At 50.2% G+C, this 10,849-nt stretch overlaps 2 protein-coding genes across 2 annotated transcripts; both read left to right on the plus strand.

Moving 5' to 3' along the window:
- The first annotated feature begins 5,703 nt into the window (after positions 1-5,703).
- On the plus strand, positions 5,704-6,629 carry FVEG_15809 (hypothetical protein). Its single transcript, XM_018905005.1, has one exon. It carries the CDS (start codon positions 6,057-6,059, stop codon positions 6,408-6,410), a length of 354 nt encoding a protein of 117 aa, XP_018751417.1. The 5' UTR covers positions 5,704-6,056; the 3' UTR covers positions 6,411-6,629.
- A 1,155-nt stretch (positions 6,630-7,784) lies between these two features.
- On the plus strand, positions 7,785-10,835 carry FVEG_06106 (hypothetical protein). Its single transcript, XM_018894361.1, has 6 exons — positions 7,785-8,294; positions 8,348-8,657; positions 8,708-8,766; positions 8,817-8,856; positions 8,917-9,444; positions 9,494-10,835. Exons 1-6 carry the CDS (start codon positions 8,195-8,197, stop codon positions 10,218-10,220), a joined length of 1,764 nt encoding a protein of 587 aa, XP_018751418.1. The 5' UTR covers positions 7,785-8,194; the 3' UTR covers positions 10,221-10,835.
- Positions 10,836-10,849: the final 14 nt, after the last annotated feature.

Below are 10,849 nucleotides of genomic sequence, written 5' to 3' on the forward strand. Positions count from 1 at the left end.
GCCTATGTGAGACCCAAGAGATTGAACATAGGGTGTTTTAAGCTTGATTATGTGAGTGACCGTGTTTCAGCATATCAGAGAAATGAAACATTTTATTCCCGTCCAATTTCATCAAGCACTGGCTGGCCTGTATTAGTGATCTGTCACCAAGGAACCATAGGAGAGGGTGGTTGAATACTACTATACCTATACCTGACCTGCCAATCACAACAACAAGCATATAAGTCTCAGTGTCATGAACGGAACAGGCCGGTCTTACTGAGCCAAGGATTCCCAAGAGAACCATGTTAGCAACAGCAGAATAAGACGGGAAGCGAACTTTGAGGGCGCTCATATGAGTTCTGACAAAGCCACCAATTTTCCATGTATGTACTGTATGTACGGAGTATATAGTTGCAGATGGAGATATGTACGGATACATACATGCATACAACACACTTACATCCTGTGAAGCCCGGGCTGCTCACTCACTTCGTCAAGGGTGTAAGTAGGCTGCGAGACTGTGCCGTCTGAGCCCCAGGATTAATGGGCTTCACGACCAGGATGTCACGTATTCTGACGACTCTTTTCTCTTTACACGCGAGAGTGCATGATTGAAGCGAGAAGTGACGAATCACTCAGCCATGCAAGCAGGTGAACTGAGGAGAGGAGGAGAACTCGTTTTCGTCTCGGGACTGTAACAATGCAATACTGTCACCGCCGCCCGCAGCATGAGAAGCGTGAGCATCGCAACACTGAGGATATGTTGCCCCCCCCCCCCCCCGGCTCCCTAAGCGAGCACACTACACTCATGCACGCCCGTGGACTATGAGAAGAGAGCCCCTGCTGTGCAACGTCGGCTCTCAGTCATGGTGTTGTTGATTTATGCGGGGAGCCGGCGAGATCCAAGCGCTGTTGGTGAAAGATTTTGGGCTGTTGGTCTGGCAGCAAAGAATAAGTTAGGTGGTACAGTGGTCTGCTAGGGCAGGGTAAGGTAAGGCAAGGCAAGGCATCTGAGTCAAAGCCAAGGCAGCAGAAAATGGCATGGGGTGCTCAGGGATGGATCGACAGCAAGGGACCTGGAACAAGACCAAAGCAAGACAGACAGGGCAGAGAGGAGCAGGGGATCGGACTTGGGGAGTAGCAGTAGGGTAAGGGTAATAAAGCAGGCCTCGTTTGTGGTGAGAGTGGAAGTGTATCCGTGATGTAATGTAATGTAATGTGATATGGATGCTGCTGTGAGTGAGTTGTTCTGGTGAGCGAGGTCTAGGCTGGTCTAAGTCGGTGAGGTTATTTACGTTCACCGAGTTCAGCATCATCCGACAAAACAACCTGGCTCTTTTACACCGTACGAACGGCAAAGATGTTATTGACATATTTTTTTTTTTTAGTGTCTAGTATTTGCTTTTGTACTATGTGGTTAGTGAACAAGGCTGCAGGCGGGAGATTATGTTTGGGCTGGACTTTTCCTAGGCCGTCCCCAAGAAATGTCCAAAGAAGCAAAAAAGAGAAAGAAAAAAAAAGGGAGGATGACCCAGTGATCTGGATCAGCCCTTGTCTGTTTTCCTGTAGTAACTACCATAGCCTCAGGGAGCAAGAAAACACCGAACCTTGATGTAAGGTGTCAAAATAAACTTAGCAAAGAACACCCTAAACTTAGGCTAAATTTACCTAATATTTTTTATCGCTTAGGGTCAAGGTCCTGAGTTTTCTTTCCTCCCCTACCTAGCATAGACCACCAGATCAACAGTGAGATGAGATTCAATGTTGGAATGGCCAATCTCTGAACATCACAGAGCGCTAGGCACTGTAAATCTCCAGCCCACAAATAGCTAATAAAACATGCCAAACTCAAAAGTTGAGTGTATGTAACCCCCTCATATCGTATCGCGACAAAGTCAATGCGGCCTCATCTCAGAGCGAATGGACGTCATCAGCGCAACGGTGCCAAGCGATCACTATGACGGATAACGAGGCAGCGGGGCCGAGTGTAGGGGCTCTTTTTTATTTTTCAGGCTCTAATAGTCAAACTTACAGTGAGTGCCCGAGTTGGGTTCCATTGTTATGTTATTTCTTGTTATAGGTAGAGCCTAGGTAGAGAGCCTAACGTAGAGAGGGGAGGATGTATGTAGACGAAACTCTACTGGGTAATAATCTTGTTGATTGTTGCTTAAGCTTTTGTCTAGTCATGACTAAACCGGCCAGAAATTTGCTTTACCCGCGTGCGTGCGTGCGTAGAGGAGGGAGAGGTTCCACAATCTCGACTCAGCTTGTAACTTGTCTGTGAGTTATTGGTGATAATTCCTCATAAAACAAGGAGTGATAGTGGAGAGGACAGCAACAACAACAACGACAGCAACCAGAGACAAGAGTAATTATGACCAGTCTCTGTATCATCATCACATGATAGTCTGATACTTTCTTTTCCCCCTCACCAGTAGCATCGTCATCATCATCAATTTGTCATGTCGTGTCGTGTTATGTTGTGGTGTCGCGGTTGGAGTTGCTCGAGTTTGTCGACTACCGCAACCGCTACCACTACAAGAGTTAACGTAGGATCTGTAACTTCTGCTTGCGGTCGAAAGGGATGGACGGTCCAGATCCAATTCGTCCGGATCGTCAAAGGATGCTTCCCCGTTCATGGAGATGGATATGCAAATCACGGGACCCAGAGCCGCCGTCACCCTCTCTCTCTCTTTTCTGCTGTAGTTAGATCCTTACACAGCGGATCATACCCAGTAACAAAAAGCAATTGTCAGTCACAGGCAAGTCAAAGGGCCCAAAGAAAAGAGACAAACAGGAAGACACAAGAAAATTGAAATTACTGGCTCTTCCTCCAGCCTCACTAAAATCACCCCCTCCCGTCCCGTCGTGACCTTGTCTACCTGAGGTATCCCCCCCCTCCACCCTCACTTCCTCTCAGAGCTCTCTTTTTTTTTTTTTGCCCATCCGCACGTTCGAGTTCGCAAACCCACGCTAAATTCATACCCTGGCCCCCTTTTCGAAACCTTCGAGAATTTCTATCAAGAACCGGGGCGAACAGCGGTCAGACCCCCTTGTTTTGCCTAGGTTTTCCCACTCTCTCGCTCCCCCTTGCCTTGCGACAGGTTCAGCTTCTGTCCACGACCATAACCGTACCGGGACAAGGGCACTTGAGATCCCCGGAACCCAAGTCAAGTCAAGTCAATTATCCAGAGGGTGCGTGCGCTCGCTCGCTCGCTCTCCTCGAAGCTGACGGCACAGTATGTACGGTCGACGCCGAAAGGCTTGCGGGGTCATGGCAATCAACACGAGATGACGGATGGATCCTCTCATTTCTTCCATGATTGAGGGAACAATCGACAATCCAATCCAATCCCCCAACACACACTCCAGCCCGCCGTTGTACATACATATACATACATACACACACAAAACTTGGTGTTGGTCCGAAAGCGGCATCAATAAGTAAGCTGCAACCAACGCCCGAGTGGTCAGAGCGTTTTCAACCGTCGTGCAGATGCTTCCAATACATACGGCTGCATACATATCCGTACATACAATACAATACACACACATGCACATACATATGCAGATGCTGCATGTCGGTGGTTTAAAAGTGCACCATCGCGATAATGGATGGATAGATGGATGGATGTGACGATACGGATACTTCATAGCGAATTCCAAGACATTGCATCGTATCTGGCCCTCCCTGCCTTGAGCGATTCGTTTGGATCGGGCCACCCGGCCTGCTGGGTTTGACGTCGCCCACACTGCTTTTCTGAAACAAACCCTACTCGATTTTTCTGCTCCTCATCCTTCTCTCTTTTTTGCCTGCCTCACTTTTTTCTTCCCTTGGACAGGCGGGGGTGTCTTAGTCCATCTGTCATTGCGTAGTCTAAGAACAAGGGAGGCTTTTTTACCGAGACTACCTCATTTGTACAATCGACGAGATGCATCAGATCAACCCAGCCCACCGGGTCGCTTGTCCGCCGCCCCCTTTTTCCCCTGAGGCCAGCTCGTCCGGCTCTTTTCTCGTGGCCACTCGGCTTCTCCCCTTGGGCGGGGCGCCATGCGACAGGCTCCAAGAAAAGTAGTCTTCTGGTAGCACGAGACCTCCCGCGGCGTGCCTAGCTGTACCGGCAAACTGCCCTGCATCCACTTCAGCGAGGCCGGAAGCCAGGAAGTCCTTCCGGGACTTCACAGGGATTCAAAATGGAAAAGGCACCCAATGCTATTGGGTGGCTGAGAAGCGCCGGGCTCGACTATGACGACAATGGATGTGCATTTCACCCACGCCTGACGCGACACCTTATTCTTCTGCGGGCGAGCGACGAACCATTTGAGCGAAGCCGAGGTTGTTCAATTTGGGTGGTGGTCGAGAGCTGTGAAACTATCGGGGAGAGGGGAGGGAAGAAGAAGAAAATTTTGTCATGATTGTCTCAGGCTTCACCGACGAAATGACTCCTACACTTTGACTTGCATCTATGCAAGGCGGATCTGACACCTACTCGGCAGGCGGATGAAAGCGTCCACGTCGTCGGTAACCATTGGAATCTATTTTCAATCACCTACTGCACATCATGCATACATATCAAAAGGAGCCGCGGGCGCGTGTGAAACAGGCGAGTGATACAGTGCTATACCGCTTCCGTGACAGGGAGCCGCGAGCTTCGGGTGGGGGGCCCAGGCCTAGGTTTTAGCCACTTCCTCTGTGACACCAGACGAAGTCGGACCTTGACTTGGACTGCGAGCTGGCACAAAGTTGACAAGTCAAGATGCCCTTGCCTTGCCTTGCCTTGCATCTCCCCGGGTCGGCAGTATACAGCCCCGTGCCTTGTCTCAAGACTCAATGCCGACATTCGGTGTACATATACGGGGACAGGCACGATTGCAGCAAAAGGGCGACTCCCGAGAGGATCGCATCCAGAATTCGAAGCTGCTTGCAGACTAATTAAAGACGATCTAAATTGTATCTGTGGAGTAGGCTGCACTTCCGGCAGTCTTTGCTACTCGCGGCTTACGGCCCAGCGGGTTGGGTGCGAGTGGGCCAATTTGCTTTGACGAGCTCAAAGTCGAGTCAGATCCATTTGCTACAGATACTGGCGTGGGCCTCTCGGTGACTGTACCCTACAGCTTCAAGGTTCAGAGCCTTGACTTGAAACCGCTGCATTGATTGCTGCATTTTCAAGCCCAACACCGTCAGTTTCGTCTCCCATGCTGGGCTCACATTGTGTGGCTTACGCGCCGCAGCAGCTACTCCACGTGCCAGCAGTAGGCGAAGGGTCTGGTGCACCATGGCGGTGACAATGTCTCGGGTTCCTGATCAAAATCTCACACCTCGATTGTTTATTCCCTTGCTCGCTCACCCGTGGGTGGCTCCCTTCTGTTGACCCTACTTTATGGGGTTCCGGGGATGTCAACGAGGGCTTCCACTTCAAAGAAACATGTCGTGTGCTTCTATTGGCGCCTGGCTTGTATGACGTTAATGCACCTGGGGGAAGTTTTCGATGGTGATGCGGCAGACCGACATATATGACTCTAAATTCAAATTTTCTTAGTACAGGACCATCAACGTCAGCCACGTGTCTGACAGATGGACGACACGCCTATGTCAGTCAGGCTTGAATTTTTTTAAAATTTTTTTTTTTTTTTTTTTTTTTTTTTTTTTTTTTTTTTTTTTTTTTGGCTGCAACACGTTTGAGATTTCCAATTTGTCCTTGCCTGTCGGGAAGCTTTCACGAGAGCCGCTGTCAGGGAACCTTGCAATTTCCAAGGTGAGAGGCCCTGCTCGACTGGGGGTGGTGTCCGTATCGGTCACGAAGTAGGTTCGACATTCTACATACAGATTCCTGCGACCTTGGCATCACTTACACCTAGGCTTTTCGGCCTAGTCATGTCCTTTCTCGGCCGACTGATATGCAAGAAGGAATTTCTACTCCGTATTCCGAGGTGGAATCTCCTGTGTAAGTTTGACCTCGTGACAAGCACAAGATAGGTTTGGAGTTGCAGCTCGTTTTCGCGATATCTAAAGGTATCACAATCGAGCTCTTGGTCAGTATCCCGGTAACTCTGTCTTGCACACCGATCAGAGCATGATACTTAATTTGTCCTTGTCCTACGCGTCATTCTCGAGCTCGTATGCAGTGGGCAGTGAAACATGGTTGAGGTATGACAAGGCTGCGGTGTATCGACGTTGCTGGCAATGCAGGCAGATCCCGAATGACTCCCTCATGCATGGAAGTCGTCTGCTGACTATGTGCTCCATCGTTCTGGAAAACACCACAGGAGCTAGAAGGTACGGCATAAGATGTTTGCTCCAGACTTCCCGGAACGAATGGCCGGCGGTGGGTGTGAGAGAAGAACAAAGAAACACCAAGCGAATAACACATCATCAGAGCCAGCATGCTATTCAAGGAAAATACCATGTAAGATGGACGGATGCCTAGGCCTGGCTACGACTGACGGGGTGAGCTGGCTGAGAACGTGGGGGACGACAATAACAGCCTACATATGAAAGAGACAACAAAAACATCGCAACTCCTATCACAGCAGGCACTGGACTGATATCTGATTCTGTTCTACTCGAACCGACGTCATTAGGCGCCGCATCGAAATCGCACGCCGCAACGCCAAGGCTGGAATAACGGCCCATGGCATGGCATGGCATGTGCTTTGACAATTGGTGGTGCTGGCTGACTGACTGAGTGACTGTGACTGACTGATGGAAGTCGGCTCCGCTGGGATCTCATTACTGCTGTACTTTCTGCCCGTCACCAAGAGGATGAGAGGTGTGGTCCCCTTCCGGGAGGTCTTCCCTAGTAACATTATCGCTCCACAGCCAGGCTGAGGCGACCCCGGGGATGATTTCCGTGTGACGAGCCCCCGGGGGCCGCTGCTCATTACTCACTGTACTGCGTTCACCGCCTCCTAAACCTGCCGCTGCTGTCCTGTCCTCTACAGCGGCTGTGCGGGTTAGTGCTGTTTGATGCAGCCAATGCGATAACATGGAAGTCAGTTGACCGTATTTCAGGTTGCTGATGTATGTTTTGCACGCATAAGCCAGTTTCGAAACAACAGAATGATGTGTCCATGGAAAGACAGGACTTTTGGCGAAAGGGAACACTCGGACATGCGCTTAGCGACAGCGGAAATACCGGGGTGCAGTTACGGACGGCACTATTCGCTATTGGCATTGGTATTTGGGTTGGCTTGGTTTGTTTTCCAGCTCCATTCAGTTTCGCACCCAACAATTAAGCTCGAACCCAACCGTCAGTCCATGGCGTTTTGCTCGACACACATCCCCGTGGGCGTCCTTGAGTGGCTTACAGGGGACCAGAGACAGAAGAAGGATACCCCTGCAGAAGTACTTGCTGGGTACATACGCTTAGCTCCTTTGCGTCTCCGTCTCCCTGGGACCCAGCCCCTGCAGCCCAAGACTCAAGGCCCAAGACCAAGTCCGCCCTGTCAAACTGGGATGGATGGCTGCCCGTGGTGCTCTAACTTCTGGTGCCTCTGGGAGCCCTGAAAGCTAGCCCCACTGCCCAAGAATTTGGCCGTTCGCCGCATCTCACAGCACAGAGCAGCGCTGCGAAGCGTGGGCACGACAGGAGATTTGCCCTTTGCCCATTTGGCGCGCTCATGTCACCGCTGGTTCCAAGCTTGGGGTCTAGTAATTAATTCTATTCTGCTCCAGAAGATGATCATTGTGACAAGTCCATGTACCCCAGTCCCAGTCAGTCTGAGGGCGTGTTGCTCACCTTCACTTTCACTACTAACACTCCATCCTCATACATACCTCACCTACTCATTCTCCATACTCCATACACTTCTTATAAGTGTATCCACCCCATCTTTGTCCTTCTCTTTTCCTTCCGTGAACCTTCTATAACCCTTTAATTAGTCTCCCTTCTCCCTCCGCCACCTTGATTCTTGTTCTGTGTTCTTTCTCTATCTCTCACTTCAGCTTGAGTCTTTGTCAACATCTACAATCTGTTGCTACTTGGGTTGGACATCTACACCAAATCACTTACTTACACACTTACATACTCGACGATATTCAGCAACCTACCGAAGCCACTTGTCTCATGCTCTTAGACTTTACGAAACGGATCGATCAGACTTGCGAATAGTTCAGAGACACCATTTTCACCAAAAGTTGAACATAATTTTACCAGGGGACACCCATTGAACAACAAGACGAAACCTCCCGGGAGGATCACATCTAGAAAACATGGCGAGGAGTCGTCAAATGACTGCGGCCAACCGCGAGGCCGCTGGCCGCAATGAGAGACCGCTTCCCCCGTTCCCTGCAAAGCAGATGTTTGTTCTAGGTACAGAGCTCAGCTTACATGACTTTCGCGACACTGGGTCTAACAATTGGCAGCCTGCTGCAGAATATGCGAACCGATCGCCTTCATGTCCATCTTCCCCTACATCTACTACATGATCCAAGATTTCAACATTACCGATGATTCCAACAAGATTTCAGTTTACGCCGGCATGGTCACCTCCGCTTTCACATTGGCCGAATTCTCGACAGGAGTTCTTTGGGGACGTCTTAGCGACAAGATTGGCCGAAAGCCAGTGCTTCTCTTTGGTCTGCTGGGAACTGCCCTGAGTGTCTTGGTTTTTGGTTTCGCCCCCAGTTTGCCAGTCGCACTCTTTGCGCGCGCTCTCGGAGGTCTCCTCAATGGGTTTGTTTTTTCGGGAAAGATACTTGGAACGCTCAATTAACATATTTCAGCAACATTGGCGTCCTTCAGACAACTGTCGCCGAGCTTGTTACTGTCAAGGAACATCAACGTAAGTTGGATCTCAAAATCAGATGAGAATTGGGCTAACAGATCATCCAGCCCGAGCCTATACTATCATGCCCATGGTGTGGTGCATTGGGTAAGCCATACATACTCATGCAGTCATTGACAGCAGTTGCTGACTGGATTACCTATTTAGATCGATCGTTGGGCCTATGATTGGAGGAGCTCTCGCACGACCATGCATCAGCTACCCCGAGATCTTCGCTCGTGGAACCATCTGGGACCGATATCCCTACCTCCTCCCTAACCTTTTCAGCGCCGCCACTGTTTTCTTCGGAGTCATCATTGGGCTTCTCTTCCTGGATGAGACCCATGCTGAGAAGAAGTCCCAGCGAGACCGTGGACGTGAGATTGGAGATTACCTCGCCAGCTGGTTCGGTGGAGTTGCTAGCTGCAACGGACGAGGCCGCTCTCCCGAGAAGCAGGCTCTTCTTGACGGAAAGCAAAACGTCCAGTATCTGTCGACCAGCGTTCGCCCTGGCTCTGCCCACTCTGACGAGGCCCTGCCCGCTTACCGAAGCCAAGAGAATTCGCCCCGACTTGCTCCTCAGCCTGACACACAATCCCTGAACGAAGCCCCCTTGGAACCCATTGTGGTGCGAAAGTCCAAGACTTTCACCAAGCCTGTCATTATGAATATCATCTCTTATGGCATTCTCGCCTTGTAAGTTTCGCCTCACCGAAAGTCATGCACTCTCTAACACATATCACAGCCACACTATGACTTTTGACCAGCTTTTCCCTGTTTTCCTGAGCACCAAGCGGCCTGAACACCCTGTTCACGACCTCCCTTTCAAGTTTACCGATGGATTCGGCCTCGAGACTAAGATGATCGGTGTCATCATGTCGGTTCAGGGACTTTACTCACTCTTCTCCAACTATCTCATCGTTCCTCCAGTTACTCGACGACTTGGATCTCTCCGCCTCTTCCGAATCCTCGCATTCTCGTACTTTGCGCTCTACCTGGTCACACCCTATCTTGTGCTGCTCCCCGAATCTATGAGAATGCCGGCTATCTACCCTCCTTGTCATCTGGAAGTGCACCTTCTCCACCATGGGCATACCCCAGCAACGCCATTCTGCTGGCCAACTCGGCACCATCTAAGCAGGTCCTTGGGACTATCAACGGAATTGCAGCCTCAACTGCCAGCTTGTGCCGTGCTCTGGGCCCAACCCTGTCTGGTCTCCTTTACTCTTGGGGTCTTCAGACTGGATACTCTGGACTGGCTTGGTGGTTCAGCGGACTTATCACCATTGTTGGAGCATATCTCAGCTCCCAAATTACCGAGGGCGGACCTCAGGACGATGTGCTGCCTGAGGAGGATCCTCTCTTGGATGAGGGCCTTTTCACCGACTACGACGAGGAGGAGAGCGTTTAAGGAAACAATCAGCATGAAGCAACAACAGCAACATACGGCTTGGGTTTTCACCGGAGTTTGAATGTTTCGAGCAATCGAAGAATCGAAACAATCTGGCGTCATTTCTTTTAGGGACGAATTGTATAAAGGGCATGCGAGGCCCATGTGGAAAAATACCCCCTTTTTTTCTTCCAACACAGCGATCAGGCATGGGACAGGCGTTTTACAACAAGAGGGAAAAAAGAAGATGGATGAACTTAGGAACTCATTTCACGAAACATAGACTATGGATTCATTCGAGGGACGAAGGATTCAACGACAATGTAGAAGGATGATTGATATTTTGGGAAGGGAAACATTTTTGTAATGGATTTTGCTACACGGCGGATGGCACCAGCCCATGCCGTATCGTCAACGACAGGACCCCGGAGGTTTAGAAGGCGTTTGTTCGGTATGGGGGATTTTGGTGGCCTCGCAGATGTCGGTAGCGTTTGCTTTCAGACTTTTAAGAGTTTGTGCTCTTCAGTTCAGGCTACCTCACGGGGCGGAACTGGCGGTGTAAGAAAGGATGGATAGTGTCAGTGGCAGTAATTTCAAGACTGCCGGTCTCATTGAACAAAGATACATGCATGCAACTACATTCTGCGCGGTGCCTGAGTGACATGGAGATACATAGACAGAGACGCAGAGACAGAGACGGTGATGCTCGAT

This window comes from Fusarium verticillioides, chromosome 2 (genome assembly GCF_000149555.1).
Source record: "Fusarium verticillioides 7600 chromosome 2, whole genome shotgun sequence".
Taxonomy (NCBI): domain Eukaryota; kingdom Fungi; phylum Ascomycota; class Sordariomycetes; order Hypocreales; family Nectriaceae; genus Fusarium; species Fusarium verticillioides.

What these genes read in the sequence shown, in the direction of transcription:
- FVEG_15809 (XM_018905005.1), top strand. Translation starts at nt 6,057, where the DNA reads ATGATACTTAATTTGTCCTTGTCCTACGCGTCATTCTCGAGCTCGTAT.
- FVEG_06106 (XM_018894361.1), top strand. Translation starts at nt 8,195, where the DNA reads ATGGCGAGGAGTCGTCAAATGACTGCGGCCAACCGCGAGGCCGCTGGC. An exon ending in AAAGCAGATGTTTGTTCTAG is followed by an intron (nt 8,295 to 8,347) that starts GTACAGAGCTCA and finishes AACAATTGGCAG; the next exon opens with CCTGCTGCAGAATATGCGAA. An exon ending in CTCGGAGGTCTCCTCAATGG is followed by an intron (nt 8,658 to 8,707) that starts GTTTGTTTTTTC and finishes AACATATTTCAG; the next exon opens with CAACATTGGCGTCCTTCAGA.